The sequence below is a fragment of the Cervus canadensis genome, chromosome 14 (genome assembly GCF_019320065.1).
Source record: "Cervus canadensis isolate Bull #8, Minnesota chromosome 14, ASM1932006v1, whole genome shotgun sequence".
NCBI classification, from domain to species: domain Eukaryota; kingdom Metazoa; phylum Chordata; class Mammalia; order Artiodactyla; family Cervidae; genus Cervus; species Cervus canadensis.
The window spans coordinates 31,014,108-31,035,629 of NC_057399.1; the positions used below are offsets into that span (position 1 = coordinate 31,014,108).

At 34.3% G+C, this 21,522-nt stretch overlaps 1 protein-coding gene across 6 annotated transcripts in view; it reads right to left on the minus strand.

Annotated features, from left to right (window-relative positions):
* The window catches only part of RFX3 (regulatory factor X3), a 304,937-nt gene that overhangs the window by 79,381 nt on the left and 204,034 nt on the right, over window positions 1–21,522 (minus strand). For 5 of the 6 annotated variants that reach the window (XM_043486872.1, XM_043486873.1, XM_043486871.1 and 2 more), the window contains one exon: window positions 8,010–8,084. The exons of the other annotated variant lie outside the window; for it this stretch is intronic. In XM_043486872.1, coding sequence (XP_043342807.1) covers window positions 8,010–8,084 — 75 coding nt within the window. The remainder of the gene's footprint in view (window positions 1–8,009; window positions 8,085–21,522) is intronic. 6 annotated transcript variants of the gene reach the window in all.

Below are 21,522 nucleotides of genomic sequence, written 5' to 3' on the forward strand. Positions count from 1 at the left end.
CACTGTATGTTAACACAGACATATGGAATCTAGAAAAATGGTATTGATGAGCCTATTTGCAGGGAAAGAATGGAGATGTAGATGTAGAGAATGATCTTGTGGACACAGTGAGGGAAGGAAAGAGTGAGAGGAACGGAGAACGTAGCATCTACACATGTACACTATCATGTGTAATATAGCTGGTGAGAAGTTGCTATAGAACACAGAGAGCCCAGCCTAGCACTATTTGATAACCTAGAGGGGTGGGATTCAGGGAGGGGAGGGAGGCTCAAGAAGGAGGGGATATCTGTATAATTACGGCTGATTTGAGTTGTTGTACGGCATAAGCCAACACAACATGGTAAAACAATTTTCCTCCAATTAAAAAATAAATTAAGAAAATAAAGTTTTATGTTGTCCTGTGTATTTTTAAAAAATCATTTCAAGTACAGTATGTGCAAGAAGTTTTTAGAAAAATCAAATCTAGGCATATATTACCAAGTTTCAACATTAGTAAAATTAAATCATCAATCTGTTCATTATTTATTTACAAACATGTATGCGTGCTCAGTCATGTCTGACTCTTTCACGATCCCATGGACTGTCAAACCCAGGTCTCTTGCATCTCCTGCATTGGCAGGCAGATTCTTTATCACTGCGCCACCTGGGAAGCCCTTATTTATAAAAAGAGAATTGAAATAGGTTTAAATAACTTTCTTAAGGCCATACATGAACTGTCTCAGGGCCTGATATAGTTTCCAACACATTTCCCTAATGACTCACATATCAGTTATTGCTACAAAAGTAACATATATATCACATATTACTTGTCTAAACCAAATTTCCATGCCATATATATGAAGTGTGATAAAAAGTTGATATTCTACATGCAATTCAAGTTAAATATATGTTATGGAAGTAAAAGAATCCCTTTATTGAGCATCAATTATTAGCCAGGCAATATGCTAGACGCCTACCAGATGCAAAAATGAATGTGACCTCACCCCTGTCCTCTGGTGATTCACAGTCACATACTAAAAATGATAATGTGGACAGTCAAATAAACTAAAGTATTTCTCCATTTTGCTTACATAAAGATTTGTGATCAAACTTCAAACTTACACTTTCAGAATCATAATAAAAAAGACCATTAAAATGCTTTCAAAATTTTTTTTCCTTTAACCAAGACAAAGAATATCCCAGAACCATTTCAATTTCAAATATTCATATATGATATTTATATGTAACTAAAACTTATGTCATTAAACCCAAATTGATGTTGGCTTAGAAAATATGGCCACTAAGCCTAAAAGAGCAGAGTACTTTAAAAAAAAATAATGTTCTGTTCAGGAAGCCTTTAAGTTCTCTATGAAGCACATGTGCATATCAATACATTTAAATATACGTATTGCCTCTGAACATATACAATCATCCCCTAAAATTTTTTTTAAAGATTATACAAAATAAGCCTTTATTTTTATAATGGTCAAAAAATTAAGAATTTTTTTTATATGAATCATCTGTAACCTTACTATCAGTAAACAGCTTTTCTGGAGGCATTCACACATGATTCCTGAATATTCTACATGACACATAGAAAAAGTTCACATATACATATTCACTTAGGGTAAAGAGAGGAGGTAAACTGATTGGGATATTCAGTTATTAAAGCTCAGGCTAGTATTCCGCCTACAACAGTGGGTCAGTACCTCTCTTTTGCACTCCTTTTTAAATTTTTAAGACTTCATTGATTAAAAGCACAACTGATGGAGGCAACACATAAAACATGGCAAATTAAACCTGTTTCACATATTTTACCCACATGCTTCAGTAAGATAATCGGGATTGGAAAGCATTGTCTCCTCACTTAATAGTGTTAGGACAGCTCTAGTGAACCATATTGCACAAAAGTGATGACTCTTGCTTTGTGTACACGTACTAGATAGAGCCTTCTATTGGTATTCTAAATACATAAAGGATATAGAATAAATAAAGAGTATCAAAATACAGAATATATATAGAGGAATATTCTACGAGGAATTAAATTCCATGAGATCAAGAAATATAAAGAAAATACTACAAAAGGGCAAATGTATTAAAAACTATAAGTCTTTTTTGAAAAACAGTAGTATTTTGCAACTGAACTAATGAAGTACCCACATCCACAAGCATGAAACAGACAATGCCAGTAAAATGTCAAAGTTAAAAATGTCAAAGATATGTTTATATACATATACATATGTGTCCTCACATAATAATGCATATTGTCAAAGCCAAAACGACATGATTATTTATCATAAATAAAAATCAATAAAAAATCAAATATTTATCCCTTTGCTAATGAACAGAACATATATCTATATAGGAAGTATTGGTTTGAAGGACTTTTTTCAGAAATGGAAAAATAATCAATTTTTAAATGTGAACTTTATAACCAAAAGTATACAAATAATAAAAATAGATTTGATGTAAAATACTTTTAATAAGATATAAAGTAAATGAAAATAATTTATTTAATCAGATACAAATTAAATTTTCAAAAACTGCCTTAACAGTTTACTAGTCTCCTTGCAATATTTGGTTACTTAAAAGTAAAGATAAATATCTAAAAATGAGTTTATTAATATCTCATGATCAAGAAAATTGTCTTTTAAATAAATTTTAAAAATCTATAAAATGATTTGAAAAAACAAATCCAAAATAAAATATTTGAAGGGTACTAGCATAAACTGCCTTTTGTAAAAGTGAAAACTTGTGCCAAAATTAAAGTTTAACATAAAATACTTTTAGTCCAAAGGTATGTTTGCACATATAAAAATGTTAATCAGGCCATTCTTAATCAAAGAAAAGCTTCCACAGAAATAGTAAGATAATTACAGCACAGGTTGACTTAAAATACTCATAAGCCTAAATAATATTACTCAAGCCCCCAGTGAGTAACCTGGACAAAACTACGTTTTTATTGGATTGGCCATGTGGTCCTCTGAAGTGGCTACGCAAGTCACTGAATTTGGACTGGCTGTTTTGCAAACATTGTTTTTATTATATAGTTCTACATTCTTAAAAATTCTTCATTTCTAATCTAGTTTTTAAAACTCTGAGTTTATTTGTAATATGTATTTGTGTGTCTGTGTATGTACACACACATCCATATGTGCATACATAGTTACACACATACTATGTACACAAAATCATTAGTGGTTTGAAAAATTCCACAAGGGTGGATATTCTAGTGGATATAATATAAAGTTTTACAGCAGCAAAGCTAGGCTTTGTTCCCTGTGCCCCGTTTGCAGGAAGAGGAACTCTTATTCCTTGCCAGAAGCCTGCAGATCTCCTGGGAAGAGCACAGGGAGGTCAAATAGAGGTAAAAGCCCTGAAGGATGAGAGGTGGCTCTGCCGCGGCCATGACAGCTCCAGCAAGGAAGCCTGCCAACGGCTGTACAGACAGGGGTAGTGCTCCTAGAAACTCACTGTGGAAGCAGAAATTGGTTTAGGAATTACACACGATTTTGAAATTTAGCTGAGGAGTATAATCTACATTCTACATGCCAGCATTTAACCTTTGAGTTTTGACACAGTGATGAAACTCTTAAGTCACATCTTTGAGTCTAAAACACAGTATTAAGGACTAATTTTTATTATAAGAGAAACTGAGCAGTTAAATGTAACCTGAAGGCATTTACTCCATGTGTTACCCCAGGGAAGTTAATGCCTGTTATAAGATACATTTTCCTTGGGTTTTGTCTTTAATAAAATTTGGACAGTAATTCAATATCCTTAACATTTACTAATTTGGAAATAAACCACTGCTATTTCTTTCACTCATTCATAAAATGTCTTAAAAATATTTGTTTATATTTATGATTTTGAAAGCCTATGAAATACCATAGGACCTTTTAACCTTTATCTTTAAAACCTGAGTATTCTACTAATGAACTAACAAATTCATGTAAGGGTCGAAACCAAGATGCATCTTTCAACCTTTGCATTTAATCTATATTAATCAAAGTAGATTAAGGAAGATGAACAGTTCCTATTTTTCCCAAAGGGAAATACTGATTGACAAATTAAAAAAAAATACATATTGCATTCCCCAATTAACATCTAAATGTAACATTTGGCATTTTTTCCCAGATGGATTATTATCCATTAGGATTCATTTTAAGTTCAGTTCACTGATGATATGCATTTTGACAGGTCTTATTTCCATCATAACTTATATTTACAACACAGCCAAGTCAAGGGAAAGTGAGCATAAAACAACATTTTGCTTTAAGCTGAATATATTTCAATAGCTAAAATGCAAAGTTGATGAAACAATTATTTGCTAAATTGTGAAAGGTATATAAAATAAATGCCTAAAGCTATTTATATATTTTAAAGGGAATTTTTAAAATGTACAAGCTGAAGAATGTTACATAAAATTTAGGAACAATTAATTTAAGAACATTTCTGCATATAAATTTATAATCCAAAGTATCCCAAATTGGATACAGTATAACCATTAAATACCAATTTATGTTAATTATAACTAAGAAGGAGTATAAAATAAACTTAAATCTGCAATGAAGAGAATTAAGATATTCTAATTCATTTAGGAAGACCACCCATCATTTACCCATAACATTTTCACTTGCCAAAATACTTAGAAATATTTAAATAAACTAAAGGCTCCACATGAGGAAATGACAGACCAGCAATAAATTCTTTCATTCAAATGGTATACAGGGAAAAGACCACTGTCTATCAATGAGGCTCACACATACGCCTAACTGAAGCACACTTCATAACAAAGAATGCACGTATGAGTCCCCAAATAAATGCACGCATGATTGGCAGAGATATTTAGACTACTGAAGGTAAGATAAGGTCTTTTCCCATCCATTATTTGTTTCCTATGTTTAATCATTCAGCAAATATTTAGTGAGTATCTACTATGTACCAGGCACTGTTCTAGGCACCAGGGATGTTATCAGTGGACAAAACATATCAATTTTTATTGTCTTAGAATTTTCACTTGTCAATAAATATTTACCATCTGCCTGTATGATGCTACTACTGAAATAAGTGCCATTATATTAATAATGTTAATAGAACATGGCATTCAATGTAACTGTACTCAGTCACTGGTGAGGTTGGATATGAGAAAGACAAGTTGTAAATATATTTTGACCTGCATGATAACAGCATGATGATGATAAAAATAGAGTAGCAGTACAAAATATTCTTAAGAATATGCTGAACAGGGATATAAAGCTTAATACTCACTCCATCTTCTAATGTGTAGAAAGAGAGGTAAAAAATGAAGCAAGCAAGCTAGATTATACTGACAGGGGTTATTTGTTTGACTCTAATAAAAGACTCCTGAATTATTGCAAATAATCAAATACATAATGAGAAAATAGAAAATCTATTCTATTCGATATTGTAAAATAGAATGACAACAGACTTTCAGCTCAAAAATCATGACTAGTAAGTATGGAACACAACTTATTGATAATTTCTCCTAAGCTGTGCCTAATGAAATCGGTCCTTTCTAGAAATTGATGTCAGGGAACTACCATCATAAAGTTGAATTCATGTCCACTTCAAAGAATGCCACAAACCTCATATATTTCTGTGTCATATATAGTAAGGGATAAAGGTAACTTCCAGTTTATTAACATTGAAATTGTTAGCCATATTTAAACTAAAAAGAAAATTCTTCACACATGTTTTTTATACAACTGAAGATCACCAGTTAATTAACAGAATTTAAACAGAGGGTATTTAAAATGCCCTCACCAGGTGATTATCAACTGGAATGCATATAGTAGCTTATTCCTTGGATAAATCTAAAAAAAATTAGGAGCATCACTAACTTTTCAAGGACAGAAAGACAGGAGGACCTTTTTTTCTCTGTTCAGGTAGAAACAAAACCTGACCATCACCAGAAACACTGACTTCTTCTTCACTACTTATATCCATATAAAGAATCATTTTTATTTCCAAAGACTTGATTATAAATGTGTTGCTTTCAAGTAAAAGTAACTGTACCTCAGAGGTGTAATAAAAGTGAATCAGGATATTTAGAGAAAGATTATCACTACATTAGCAACATTTATGCCCATCTTTCTACATAATGAAATGCCTCTGTCAGTTGTAAACAGTATGAGAGTTGCCATGCTATGTGATAAAAAATACAAAGCCAAAGAGTAAAAAACATGTCTCTGCTGTTTATGCAGATTAACTCACACATTCATTAACATTAGTGCTTCATGAATTTTGTAAGAGAATAACAACTTTAAAATATCTGAAAAGTTTAAAAATCAAAACATACAAGAAAAAATTTTCTTATACCCACATTATTCATAAAAAGATTAATTAATTTGATTAATTCAAGTTAATTGAAACATATCACATATTTTACTAAAATATATATCTCAAATGAAAATGAGATGTGAATTGAATATCAAAGCACAAATTCTTAGATGTCTGAAAGTTCAAAAAGTAACTGGAAAACTTAAAGAATTTTTTTTCATACCTCTGCACATTTTTGACCAAAATGAACAACACTTTCAACACTTGACATTTTAAAAAAAAACACCAGGTGGTCCTCACCCCTTCCCCCAAACAAACATTCTAATAGTATATAGTAAATCAGCCCCTACACACAACCACAGATTCATGCCAACACAGCAGGAATATGCCTATGAAACATATTAATATAAAAGAGTGATATACTGCATACAAATTTTCAGAAAGGGGAAAATCACATTCCTTAAACTTTCAAAAGAAAGGCCAAAATATATATTATTTTAGAATTTATGATCTATAATTTTCACTAAAATTGTAGTCATTCTCCAAGCACATTAACCTGTTTTTATTTGCCATGATACCTCCCTTTGGGAAAACAAACAAACTACTTCATCTAAAAACAAATATGTAAAAACATAATGAAATATTTTGTGTTACATTGGAATATAAAATTTAAATGTCTGAAAATCCACATATTTAAAAAGCATAATGAAAACATTTTTTATAAGCTAAAGTTTTAAAGTTTATTGAAAAAAATTAATGATATTTTATTTCATTTGTGTGATCCAATTTTGGACTGTTCCATCACAAAATATGGGGAAGAATTAAAAATAACTTATCTCTAAATTTAAGAATACATTGTCAGTTGGGAGGGAAAACTCTAATTCTTATTATACTGTTACTGATAGTAATTTAGAAGAACTGTCTAGACAGATTTAAGTCTAGGTCTATTTACTCATCCTCATATATTCAGAAATCATGATAACAAAATAATTCTTTATCAATTTTCATTGATTCCCCAAAATTTGAACATTGAATGAGAATGTTTATAGTTTCACAAATGGTTATCACTTTCTTATCCTCACCAGTGTTATAGTGATGCTGCATCTGGGTAATGGTTAAAAGCTTTAAGAAATAGTAACAACAATAATACTGTTTTATCTCAATTACTAGCAGCTTATGGCTTATTTAGAGCCTCACTTCTTCTCTTGGCCCAGACTCATTTTTCTTTAAGTCTTAGGATCTGAGCTCCTCTAGGGAGCTGTTTCCTGCCCACTGGTAAATACATCATTTTAAACAGTTTATCATTGGGTTTGGCATTAATGTTTTTCCACTTAAAGGATATTACTGGTCATACAAATAGAGACAACCATTTCTCCATCTCAGACATGAAGATGCAGATTACAAACATTTGCTTTGTAACATTATAAATAAATACCACACTAGAAAATTTAAATCATCAACCACTTTTTACCAGTCATGGCAGCTTGTTATTAACTTGGAAATGTTATATCTGTACCAAAACAGTACAAAATCCTATAGTATATTGTGGGCTCTATTTTTAGCTAGTCCACTGTACAAAAATGCCATTAAGTGATATAGAGATCATAAGCAGCTGAGAAGGAAGGTTAAGAAGCAAAATAAGTAAATAAATAAAACAAGCATTTAGAAGCAAGCAACACATGCAGAACAAGCAAGAGATTAGTTTACATGAAGAAGAGGCAACTTACATGGCTGTTGAGAAGAGAGCTTCTGTGAGTGGACAGACCGTCAGACTTTTGCAGCGTCTCAATCGCCATTTCAATCTGATAATAGATGTCATTAAAAAAAGGGCTCAAGACAAGATAGTAATAAAAGGCTCACCAGAGAATTTTTGATAGATTCTTTAAAGTTCAATTTCTCCTTCAATGGTGGCTAATGAATAGCTCTCACTGAATGTGTATTTCCCCCTTCCTCCCCCCAATCCCAGAGACTAACATAAAAACAGGCACACTAATAATAAGCTCAATCATAAAAGTAAACCTTTTTGAATATTCACAATTATAATCAGAACGGAGACCTGAGGAGCAGGAACCCCAGTGGACTGTGCTAGTTAAAACATTCTTGACTTTCATAGTTCAAGAATAGTAACCACTCTCTCTCTAGTCTCCCACCTAAAAAGTATTTAATATTTGCCCTATTCTGTCACAAAAGGAAAATAGTACAGATTCTGTATTTTACATACATTAGTATTTTAATGCAAATGTGCAAAGACACCTTTATTAATGTTCAAAAGTTACTAAATCTAACCATTTCTCTCTAAATCCTGTATTAAAACTTGGAGGTGGAACATCATTAGTATGGACACGTTTAGATGTAAGCATGGATCCTATATCATATTTTAAGATGTGGTGGTGAGGCAGAGATATTAGAAATGATAGCAGAAATGAAATGTAGAAGAGAAAATAATTCAGAGCCAACAAAGAAAAGGGACAACCACAGAAACAATTTTATTCTGTGTAATCTCAGTGTATGATGAGTAATCATAACCCCTTAATTAAGTAGGAGGTGCCAATAATAAATGAGATGTGCTGTTGATCCCTTCATATTTAAAGATAAGTATCTCTTGGCTCCTAGCACTACAGCATTTACTGTAAGATCAGGTTCCAAACACCCTGTATTTGATTACTGGAGTTTATTAACAATATTAGCTAAGGTTAAATTTAAAAATCACACTATATAAGAAAGAAATCATTATTTTTCTTTTTGCTACCTGATCAAATCAATACTCATATAAGCAGTTAAAAATATTTCATGCTTTCTAACATAGATAAGTTATATTTTACACTAGCTATGGAAATTAATGATGCCTTGAAATTTTAACATACTGTCTACTCCTATCTAAAAAAAAAAAAAAAAATGGATGGCAAAATCCATAGCAGAGCAAAGTCTTGTTTTTCCCACCAAGTGTCCAACTTCTTTATGGTAATGAAAGAATACTGTATAGATAGAATGTTCAGTCTCCATTATGCCAACATTAAATTTAGTTTCCTTAGGAATTGGTAGCTTTAATTTTATGTTATTTCCTCAAGTTACTGGTTCTTCTTCCTCAGAGTTAATAAAATGCAATACAGAGAAGAATGTTAGGTTAGAAATTATAGAAAAATACTCTTAAATATGTATTAAAATAATTCATAAGCTGATAGAACACAATTTATTATTTTGTTAAATTTTTTTAGATCACACACTTAAGTAAACTGGCTTCAGAAATACTCTTTGCCAGATGGAATGTTAATGTATTTCATCATTATACTTGAAAATAAACTGATGAAAATGATACTGTACAAGCCAAAAAACTACATTACAGAAAGAGTAATGTAAATTCTACTAAATTTACTAAATGTTAAATTGTAAAACTAAAGAATCTCAGTATTACATCTCTTAAAAGGGTATCAATAAGTACTACTGCTTTCAGAGAGAAAATATGTATCAAAAGAATGCTGAGAAGTCCCATCCTCAACTGACTGCAAATCTCTTCTAGGAAGAATTTGCTCAAAACTTTTTTTTTTCCTCAAAACTTTAATTTGCTAAAATGCCTACTTTTTTTAAAAGTTTGAGTGTGGAAAATTTGAAATTAGATTTTAGTCTACTTAAAAATAAAATGATCTGTTTCTTTTGATTTTACAGGTTTAGGTGAAAGGTAAAAATCACCAAAAATCTAAGAGCAGACAGAGCAATAATGAGGGAGAGATCCACATTCAGATTTGATTTGCTTGTTAACAGCAATTTCCATTTCTTTATGACTAAAGGATTTGTTGTTTTTGACAATTAAAAATTGAGTGCAGTAAACAAACATTTTCCATTTCTTCCCTAAACTAATTAAACTTTGGACTATAGCTTAGCTTGTTTTCTTTCCTTTTTTTGGAGAAATAAGTTCTCTGAACTAAGGTATATTATAGCCCAAGTTGTGTCTCTTAACCATCCTAGGACTGAGTGCCTAACAGTGCACACGTCCTCTCCACGATTATCTAATGCTAGGATATGTGTTGCTTTGGAGTTTAGACTGGTCCATGGTGATCCTGTACTATTGCCTCATAATCAGATAAGAAGCTATGGCAACTACTCTTAGATCAAATGGTGGGATGCTCTATTTGAGATGAGATGTTCGGCCTGGAAAGCCAGGCTTATAGAGCGTTAAGTGTGATTACTGGAGTGGGTGAGACTTAAAACTCCCTGTGTGAAAGAGCAGGTAAGAAACTGATATACATTCTGGCCACAATGGGCACACAAATTCTTAGAAAAATAAGTCTTTTCTGGAAGATAAAAAAAGATACTTAGTAATACATTAATACTTGGGGTGAATTAAAACCCTCCAGATTCACCAGCTAAAACAGGATTCCTATGAGAATGGGAATCTACTCTGAGGGTGGTTATCAGTCAGAGAGAGAAACCCTTGCTCCAGTGCTACTGAAGAAACATTTTCAGAAACTGGAAAAGAGGATTTCGCACTGTGTTTAGACACATCACTGAAATATTAGAGGACTGACCAGCCTCTGGGTCAGAAAAATGATAGGGATCAATGAAAAGTTTTCCAGCCATAGGAGTTACAAGTGTGGGATGACGAACCTCAGATGCTACCCCAACAGAATGCCTGGCAAAGTCTGAAGAGTCAGAATTCAGGAAATGTGGAGAGCTTCCTATATGCATAGGCCAGGTTTCTTCCCGACCACACAATAGCAGGAAGATAGAAGGCCTCTTTGCAGTGTGCTGCATGACAAAGCACTATGGAGCATAATTCTCAAGATGAGACCTGGTTTGAGCATTTGCTGCGAATATTTTACAATGAAGACTATTTAGGGAAACCCAGATTTCATCAGCAGGGACACTCATGAGTTTTGCTCTGAGTAAAGCTTAATTTGGGTGAAGAAAGAGAGGAAGGTAACACCAGTTGTTATGACAAAACAATGTCTGGGCTTGTGTCACCAGTTAGGAACTGGAGAATTAAAGTAAATACAGGTATGACTTGGTTCCCACAACCAAACACTGAATTCTCAAAAGACAGAATACCAGGGCTTCCCTCATTTGGGCAAAAGTTTCTCCATACTAAGAATGTGACCTAAATATCAGGCTGCAGACTCTTTTCCAATCACTGAAATGCTAACGTTGCCTTGTTAGAATCAAAGGACAGGTGGAGAGTCTCCAAGCATCCAGGGTAACTTGAGACTAGTAAGATATTCACCCAAGAATCAGTGTCATGATAAGGACTTAAGAGAAAAGTCACATCAAGACCTTAAGAAAAGAGGATGAGAGAGCACAGGAGGGGGGTCAGATGCTGCCTGAGGTCCGGTAAATACAGTGTTTGTATTCTCTTTTCTCAAGCTCAAAGAAGAGATCAATATTGTACTTTTACTAAAGCAGCAAATACTTTTAAAGAGAAAAATGTAACAAGAAAAAAGCATTTCCCCTATTATTTATAATTCCCCATCGTTATTTATAATTGGTATTTATGGTTCCCTGTTGCCTTTTCACGCAGGAGAATCCTTATCACAGGATGGCGTCTTGTTTTGCAGAGCTATCATCAGGCTTTAAGTGCTCTGCTGGAGGGCTGAGAGATTTGAGGAGACGGGGACCTGGGCAGAGTGGAAGGGAACGTTCACTGGCAGATGATGGGCAGACTGGGGAGGGCAGGTGGTGCACCGGGGCTCTGGGGGACTCTGCAGTATGTGACCCTGAACCCTCAGCTCTTTCCTCCACAACATCTTCAGTAAAATTGATGCCACTCACACATACTTCAGGTACAAGTAGTCAAAACTGGCTGGAGCACAGGCTTCATTTAGGGGCAGTTGATGCTGTCATAAAGGTAAATTTCAGGTTCAAATGCAGAGAAACTTGGAGAGGTATTGAGTCTTTTATTTATTGTTGACATTAATTTTGTCATCACCATTACTTCTAAGAGAGAGAGTTATTTAAGTAATTCTGGAAACAGTTGTTTTAAAGCTAATCTTATTTCAAACATCAGGATGCATCAATGTTGGGGAATGTCAATCACCTTCAGTGAAAAGGAAAAGGAAGGTTGACCTCAACCTCTCATCCTGAGAGATGCTGAATCTTTTTGCAGGAGTTGCACAGGGCCAAAAAGAGGCTCCCCTGTACACGTGATTTATATACATATTACGGGCATCTATTCCATGGCCCAAATAGAATATCGTATGTGTGGACAGTTAGAACTTTGTCTTAATGTAAATATCGACCATTCAATTACGTGCCATTAATAGAAGGAAAAAGAATAATTATATCAACTTATTCATTGTCTTATAGGTCACGGCATATTCTAGTGACTCTGAAATGGCTTTTTAAACTCTTTTAAAGACTAAAGGTCAAGATTGATATATTCAACTACCACTATAATTAAAATTGGTCTCATGGTAGAAATTATTTCCTTTCTAGAACTAAGAAAGCAATTTAAAAATAGAAATAATACCATGACGTTTTATGATTTATAAAGCCTTTTTAGATTAAATCTCATTTGATCTTCACTACAACTTTGTGAAACAGCAAAGGCAAGCAATATTATCTCCTTTTCACAGATCAGAAAATTGAGTGTCTATGGGATTATATAGGTATTTATACACCTGGAGACTGGAATCCAAGATTTATCACTCTACATTCAACATAATTTCCATTTTATACAAATACAACATGAACACTAATCAAGTAGAAATATCACTGCTGAGGAGTGGCTTGTAAGATTAAAATTTGCTTAATGATTTGCTATTAACAAGATTCATTTTCTAATAGAAAGGACTTGAATATGATTAATAAGCATTGCTTGAAAATGATTTCAAAATTATCAAGTTACAAAGCAACAAAAAGGTTTGAATGATAGTTAATTTTACTTATCATAAAATAGTTACGCAATGATTGCATTTTCTTATTAATATAGGTTATTTTGTTAACCTCACAAGTTAACTTTTTTTTTTTTCAGAGAAACATCATGTTTGTTTCCTTGTAAAAGAAAAGTAAATTTATTAGAGAGAACCAATGAGGATAATACACTTAAGACTGGAAATTTCCTTTGGGATATTTTTTCTCCTGAACTCTTGACTTTACATTCTGTTTGTAGTTGAGATCAAGTAAGATTACAGATGGGTTTCCCTGGTAGCTCAGCTGGTAAAGAATCCACCTGCAATGCAGGGTACCCTGGTTTCATTCCTGGGTCAGGAAGAGCCCTGGAGAAAGGGATAGGCTACTCACTCCAGTATTCTTGGGCTTTCCTTGTGGCTCAGAAGGTAAATAATCTGCCTGCAATGTGGGAGACTTGGGCTCGATCCCTGGGTTGGGAAGATCCCCTGGAGGAGGGCATGGCAATCGACACCAGTATTCTTGCTTGGAGAATCCCCATGGACAGAGGAGCCTGGTGGGCTACCGTCCATGGGGTTGCAAAGAGTTGTACATGACTGAGCGACTAAGCACAGCACAGCAAGATACAAATATTTCTACTGGGTGGCTTGTTTAGAAAAAATACCTGTGATCGCTGACATGAGCCATGTGACAACTGCCCTTATACCTGTTAGAAATGACCACCTCCTGGTGTGTTAGTGTATTGGACGGCAGGGCACTTTCACAGTAAGTACTTCAAACCAGGAGCACAAAGGAAAACACTCTTTCACTCTGCATTTAGTCTATATAATCACCTCACAGGTGTTTTCCAAGTGTGGTCCCAGACGCTTGTTGGAATCATCTGAACATGTGTTAGAAATGCAAAACAACAATAATGAAAAACAAACAAAAAGAATGGAGCTCAAATTCAGTGCTCTGTGACAACCTAGAGGGGTGAGATGGGATGGGAGGTGGGTGGAAGTTCAAGAGGGAGGAGACATATGTATACCTGTGGCTGACTCATGTTGATGTATGGTAGAAACCAACACAGTATTGTAAAGTAATCATCCTCCAATTAAAAATAAATAATTTTTTTTAAAAAGAATGAAAACTGCATCCTGGCTGCTCATACATGTTGCTGATGCTTTGATCTCTTCTTCAGTTCTTCCAAAGCAGCACTTTTCAGAAAGTAAGGTGTAACCCATTAGTAGGTTATGAAATCAACCACCCTGACCAGCATTTTTTAAACATTAAATAAATCAAAAAGAGTAGAAAAATACTCAAATATCCTGGCACACAGTATGTACAACTTTGGCTTCAGTCCTCCCTATATGAATGTATATTATGTATATAAGTCATATGTGTGTGCATACAAGTGTGTACTCATGAATGTATGCATGTATGTATGTGTATGAGTAGTAAAAGGCCACTGTATAAAGGTATTTTCACTGTAGATTGTGGCCCCCAAACTTTGAATGCTCTGCATGAACAGTTAGTCCCTTCTAGTAACTGGATCCCTTCTAAGGATCTACAAGTGTCTCTTGGGCCCATGAATCCCTACGATGCAGACAGAAACAGCTCACTGAGGCTAAAGTTGTGAATATGATACTACTCTGTAAGTTGTACATTCAACCAATATAGAAATCAACATGTGAATATATTAATCCATAGCAATATTAAACAAAAGTTTAACCAAAAGATTCAGGACTGGTTGTTAACGCTTAAAAAAATTTACAATGCCCAGAAAACACACCTAACCAGTTTTGCTTTTCATCTCTTGAACCAGAAGTAGCTAAGACAATACCTTAATCTTATACATTAAGCCTTTAGAGAAAAGAAGTCTTAGATCTTGCAAATGTTTAACTATATGAAATTTTTTTTACTCAGTTATAATTTTATGACATCTAAAATTGTTTTTTATTATTTTGCTTTCAACCTGAAGTTTTGGCAATTTTGTATCCCCTCAAGCTATTTTGAAATATTGATAAGAAACAAAAAACATCTAGAGAAGATACTTGCATGAACTGAGTATGTTCTGAGAACATTTGGTTTAACTAGGTAAACTGAAACCATTGTCGTTTTGGGCTTCCATTGCTGCTGCTGCTAAGTCGCTTCAGTCGTGTCCGACTCTGTGCGACCGCACAGATGGCAGTCCACCAGGATCCCCCGTCCCTGGGATTCTCCAGGCAAGAACACTGGAGTGGGTTGCCATTTCCTTCTCCAATGCCATGAAAGTGAAAAGTCAAAGTGAAGTCGCTCAGTCGTGTCCAACTCTTAGCGACCCCATGGACTGCAGCCTACCAGGCTCCTCCATCCATGGGATGCTCCAGGCAAGGGTACTGGAGTGGGGTGCCATTGCCTTCTCCATTGATTATTCTGTAAAGCCCACACCCCTCCACCCTCACCAGGACTCTGTGAGACTGGCGTTACTGGTGCATGAATATAAAATTAATTTTAAGATATCAACTGTATAAGCTCTAGGGATTACAATCACCCTTCAGGAATCTGCTGGGTTAGGATTAGGTGATAGGATTTAAGGCCAAATTTATATTTTCAAATTTAAGATTTCAAATCTGCCTTTTTCAGACTATTCTGAGTACTATGAACATTTTCAGTTTATATTTAGTTCATATAATCATTAAAACAGAGGTTTTCTCTAAGTGTAATTCTGGATCAGCATTATCAGAATCACCAGGTGCTTAAAAGAAATGCAAATCTTAGGTCCTTCTCCACACTCAATCAAAAGGCTAGAGGGTGGGGCCCGGCAATGCATTTAATCAATGCTCCAAACATAATGTACATTCAAGTTTGAGGAACACTGTACTAAACATACCTCTTGATGAAAGTGAAAGAGGAGAGTGAAAAAAGTTGAGTGAAATGTTGAGTGAAAAACTCAACATTCAGAAAACTAAGATCATGGCATCCAGTCCCATCACCTCAGGGCAAATAGATAGGGAAACAATGGAAACACCGACTGCAGCCATGAAATTAAAAGGTGCTTGCTTCTTGGAAGAAAAGCTATGACCAACCTAGACAGCATATTAAAAAGCAGAGACATTACTTTGCCAACAAAGGTCCCTCTAGTCAAAGCTATGGGTTTTCCAGTAGTTATGTATGGATGTGAGAGTTGGACTATAAAGAAAGCTGAGCACCAAAGAATTCATGCTTTTGAACTGTGCTGTTGGAGAAGACTCTTGACAGTCCCTTCAACTGCAAGGAGATCAAATCAGTCAATCCTAAAGGAGATCAGTCCTGAATATTCATTGGAAGGACTGATGCTGAAGCTCTAATACTTCGGTCACCTGACGTGAAGAGCTGATTCATTTGAAAAGTCCCGATGCTGGGAAAGATTGAAGGCAAGAGGAGAAGGGGACGATAGGGGATACGATGGTTGGATGTCGTCACCGATAGACATGAGTTTGAGCAGGCTCCGGAAGCTGATGAAGGACAGGGAAACCTGGAGTGTTGCAGTCCATGGGGTCGCAAAGAGTCAGACAGGACTGAGTGACTGAAACTTGAAACTTGTACTAAACAAGATTAAATCTTTTTCTTTGCCAGAGTTAGGCTGCAGTTAATCACTGCAGATGGTGATTGCAGCCATGAAATTAAAAGACGCTTACTCCTTGGAAGGAAAGTTATGACCAACCTAGAGAGCATATTAAAAAGCAGAGACATTACTTTGCCAACAAAAGTCCATCTAGTCAAGGCTATGGTTTTTCCAGTGGTCATGTATGGATGTGAGAGTTGGACTGTGAAGAAAGCTGACCGCCAAAAAATTGATGCTTTTGAACTGTGGTGTTGCAGAAGACTCTTGAGAGTCCCTTGGACTGCAAGGCGATCCAACCAGTCCATCCTAAAGGAGATCAGTCCTGGGTGTTCATTGGAAGGACTGATGCTGAAGCTGAAACTCCAGTACTTTGGCCACCTCATATGAAGAGTTGACTCATTGGAAAAGACCCTGATGCTGGGAGGGATTGGGGGCAGGAGGAGAAGGGGACGACAGAGGATGAGATGGCTGGATGGCATCACCGACTCGATGGACATGAATTTGAGTAATCTCCGGGAGTTGGTGATGGACAGGGAGGCTTGGTGTGCTGCGATTCATGGGGTCGCAAAGAGTCAGACACGACTGAGCAACTGAACTGAACTGAATTCTATATAAGGGGTGTTAAGTATTATTTGAATTTTTGCCTCTCTTTCATTCTCTTGCTAGCCAATCTTACCCAACCTTTAGACATTTTGAATTTTATATTAGTAACATAATGAGAAGATAAACATAATTTTGGTGAATCTAAAATTAATCAATTTACAACATATTAACATTTGTGATTTAAAAAATAATGTGATGAGAAAGAAAATGAAAGCTAACCACTTGAAAGAAGTTTGGGGCTCTTTGTGGACTTCCATTTTTTGCCTAGGAGCATTAGGTACCTTTCAGTGATGAAATTAGCTCTATTACCCTACTGTAAACCTTTACACCCATAGAAGCACAGTGACTGGTCAATAGTGATTGCTCAATAAATGTCTGAGAGAGTTAGTGATTAAAGAGAACAATCCAGACTCTGAGTACATGAATAAAAATACCAATGTTCACCTTCACTCCAAAATACTGAATAGTAAGAATGGTTCTATAAATCTTTACTAAATTTAATGCAAGTTTTCATTCTCTAAACTTTCTACCGACCAATAAAAGAGGACGTTTTCTAAAACCAAGGATCAAGGTTTAATTTGAACCATGATACCTCATAGACAATCTTTTACTGGGCATAAAGTAAAAGAAAAGGTTGTTGCAGTTATATGCATTTGGGTAGATACACTTTATAATCATTAAGAGCTTGCCTGAGTTTTTTTAAAATAATAAATCACTTTTTAATTGAAAATACATTCATATGCCTCCCAAACTTTTTCCTTCATGCATTCTTCTAGAGATATCTTGTACTTATATAAGCATATAGGAATGTATGGGGCTTCCCTGGTGGCTCAGGTGGTAAAGAATCAGCCTACAATGCAGGAGATCTGGGTTTGATCCCTGGGTCGGGAAAGTTCCCTGGAGAAGGAAATGGCAACCCACTCCAACATTCTTGTCTGGGAAATCCCACGGACAGAGGAGACTGACTACAGTCCATGAGGTCATGAAGACTCGGACATGACTGAGCAACTAACACTTTCACTTTCTTTCTTTCATAGAAAAAAGTATGTTTCTATTTAATGTACACACGCATGCACACATACACACACTACTTGTTTTTTCATTTAACAATATATTTGGGGATCTTTCCATATCTATTTACACACATACATACACACACACACTGCGCCTCACTCTTTTTAATGACTGTATAAAATCCCACTGAATGGGCAAATGCAAAAATATACATTTATTTCTTTGCTGATCAACAATTAGGCTTCTTATAATCTTTTTCTAATACAAATAACTCTAATGAATATAGTTGTTTATGCAGCATTTCACATATGTAAGAATATCACCAGTGGATTAAATTCCTCGAAGTACTATGAGTCAATTTTTTGACTCGAAGTACTATGAGTCACATTTTTGAAAAAAACATGTATTTTTAATCTTGATTAAAATTTCCTATTGCTCACTAATCCTATACCAATATAGTTTCTTAAGAACAATGGGACTGCTTATTTCCTTACGCCTTTGCCAAGGTTTACTAACTTTTTAGTTTTGTCTGTGTGAGAGAGAAAAAATGGTATCTCTTTGTAGTTTATTTTTCATTTCCTTTTCAGTAGACTGCTTCTTCAAATGCTTTCCTCATTTTTGGTCTTTTTTTTTTTTTTTTTCTGAAGAATTTCTAAGAGTGGTCTGTATATTAAATGAATTCATGCTTTGAATATAATGTTTCAAAACCTGATGTGAGGTTGTTGTTTCACTGTTGCCTTTTTTTGCTGTGGTTTCTTTCATATGGAATGTTTTTACTTTTATGGAGCTGATCACACCAATGTATTTTTTGTAGGATCTAAATTTTATATCACATTTCCCCATTTTAAGAGAAAGATAATAAAAATACTTTTCCTTCCAAGTGAAATTAATCTTTATATTTGGAGTAATGTATGGAACCAATCTGACTTTCTTTTAAAAATAGTTACCCAGTTGTCCCAAACATCATTTATCTATAGCTCATCATTTTTCTACCTACAGGCAATGCCATTTTTACATCCCTAAAAGCATTTGGCCTATTTATGATTTTTAGTCTATTACTGGCCTATATTAGTCTATTCATGTGCATAGATAAGTGTTTTAAATATTAATTTTATGTACATTTGAATAACTGGTATGGCCATTTGTATCCCATGTCATTCAGCATTAGTTTTCTTTTTATACAACTTTCTTCACTATTCTTGTAGGTAGGTTTATTTATGTAAACAGCCTTTCTTAGAAAAGAAAAAACTTACTGGTATCTTGATGGGATAATATTAAAAATTTTTAAGTTAATTTATGGAGATTCAAAATATTCGATAGTGAAACTTCTTCAATTACTCAAGCTTCCTTTTGTGTCCCTTAGGAACTTTAAACAGTTTTATTCAGCAGCTGGATCTTGCACATATATTATTAGCTTACTGCCTGGTATATTTTGAGTTTATTATAAACTATGTCTTTGCTTATTTTCTAACTACTATCATTTGTATCTAGAAGAGCTGTGGATTTCTTTGTATACAAATTTTGTACTAAGTCACATTACTAAATTCTCCTACTATTTGTTACAGATTTTCATTTGATTCTCTCTGATTTTTTATCAAGTATACAGTCATATCTACAAATTCTGACCTCTTTACCCCCTTTCTAATTTTATATTTTATTTCCTTCTGTCTAACTGCCTCTTTCTTATAATTTTGAAAGCACAATTAATAAATCACATCTTCCTTTCTTACAAGGTGATGAGAAAAGTTACTAAAACTTATAGTGGGTTAACTTAAATGAGTTAAATTACTTTAACATTCTACAGTTAGTTTACAAAATCTTTAACCCATGAAATTTTGGGGCACCAATAGTTATATTTTTTTAAATCTAGATTTTAAAAGAAACCAAATAATTCCATGGCCAATAAATACAACTGGAGTTATGCTTGCTGAGAAAGTGTTAACCAAATCACATGCTTTTGGAGTATGAACTCATAAACACTGGAACACGGAGAAATTCCCTCTCATTTGAGAACTGACATTTGGTCATAGGCATCATGTGATCTTTAGCCTCATTAAATTAAAAGACATGGACCAGCAGAACAGGCAGTATTAAAATTTTATGGGTCTAACTCATATGTTACTCACAGATGACACTGTATTTATATTTGCCAGCAATACATTTCATATTTTATCTGGATCACAGTTTCCACAAATGAAACATCAGTGATTTTTTCCATCAAAATCTATAGTAGTTTCAAACTAGTAAATTAGCTTGCAATTTGATTTAGAAATATAAGGACCAGGTGAAAGTTATGCAACAGGTCACCTGGAACATAGTTAACTTCCATATTTATAATCAGAATTTATAAACATCATTAAACACTCCTAATCTAGATTTTGGCTGAAATAAAATCTAGCCATTTCTGGCATGTTGCAACATACCTGGGGTTCTGAAATGCTGTTTCAGAACGAAATAGCTAAAAATTAAAATAACACATTCTATTTTGTTTAGAAATTCGGGAGGACTCTGTCAGCTATGCTAAGGAGTGGCTGAAGGCCCCATCATTTTGTTTGTCTTAACCTTCTACTTTATCAAGATTTCTAGGGGTGGAATGTCTTACAACCTTAACCATAAAATTACTGCCTCTAGATCTTATCAGCTTCAAGGCTGGAGCAGTGTGAAACTGACTGGCAGCTGAATGGAATATAGATAAAGCAATGGAGGCTACAAGTCACTCAAAGTCCCATTTAATCAAGTGCTTTGAAAATAAGTTCCCAGAACCTTCAGTCAATTCAGGATTTAGTGCAGAATGCAGAAGATTCATGGTACTCTTTCAGAGGAGTTTTGAGACCTCAGGTTGGCCTAGGGAAAATGGGACATAGGAAAAGAAAAAATATTAAGATTATAATGGACATACATACTTTTGCCAAAATAAGTGGAAAAAGTAGTTTTGCTTTTCATTTTTAAATCATTGAGGCTATAAGAAAATTATTTAAAATATAAATTTATTATTTCTATAATATGCAAAATGTAAAATAACTGTGATTTAAGTATAACATCACATTTCTAATAAAACATTTCTTCCAAGCATATCTATATATATGACAAATAAACACATTGTCATCTTATGTGACCATGTTACTTTTCTATCTCTATATAGCTATAACAAGTAATCCAACATTATTTTACCATTTTTTTACCCTTTGGTAAGAAGTATGGGCAGTACAGCTCCTTCTAAT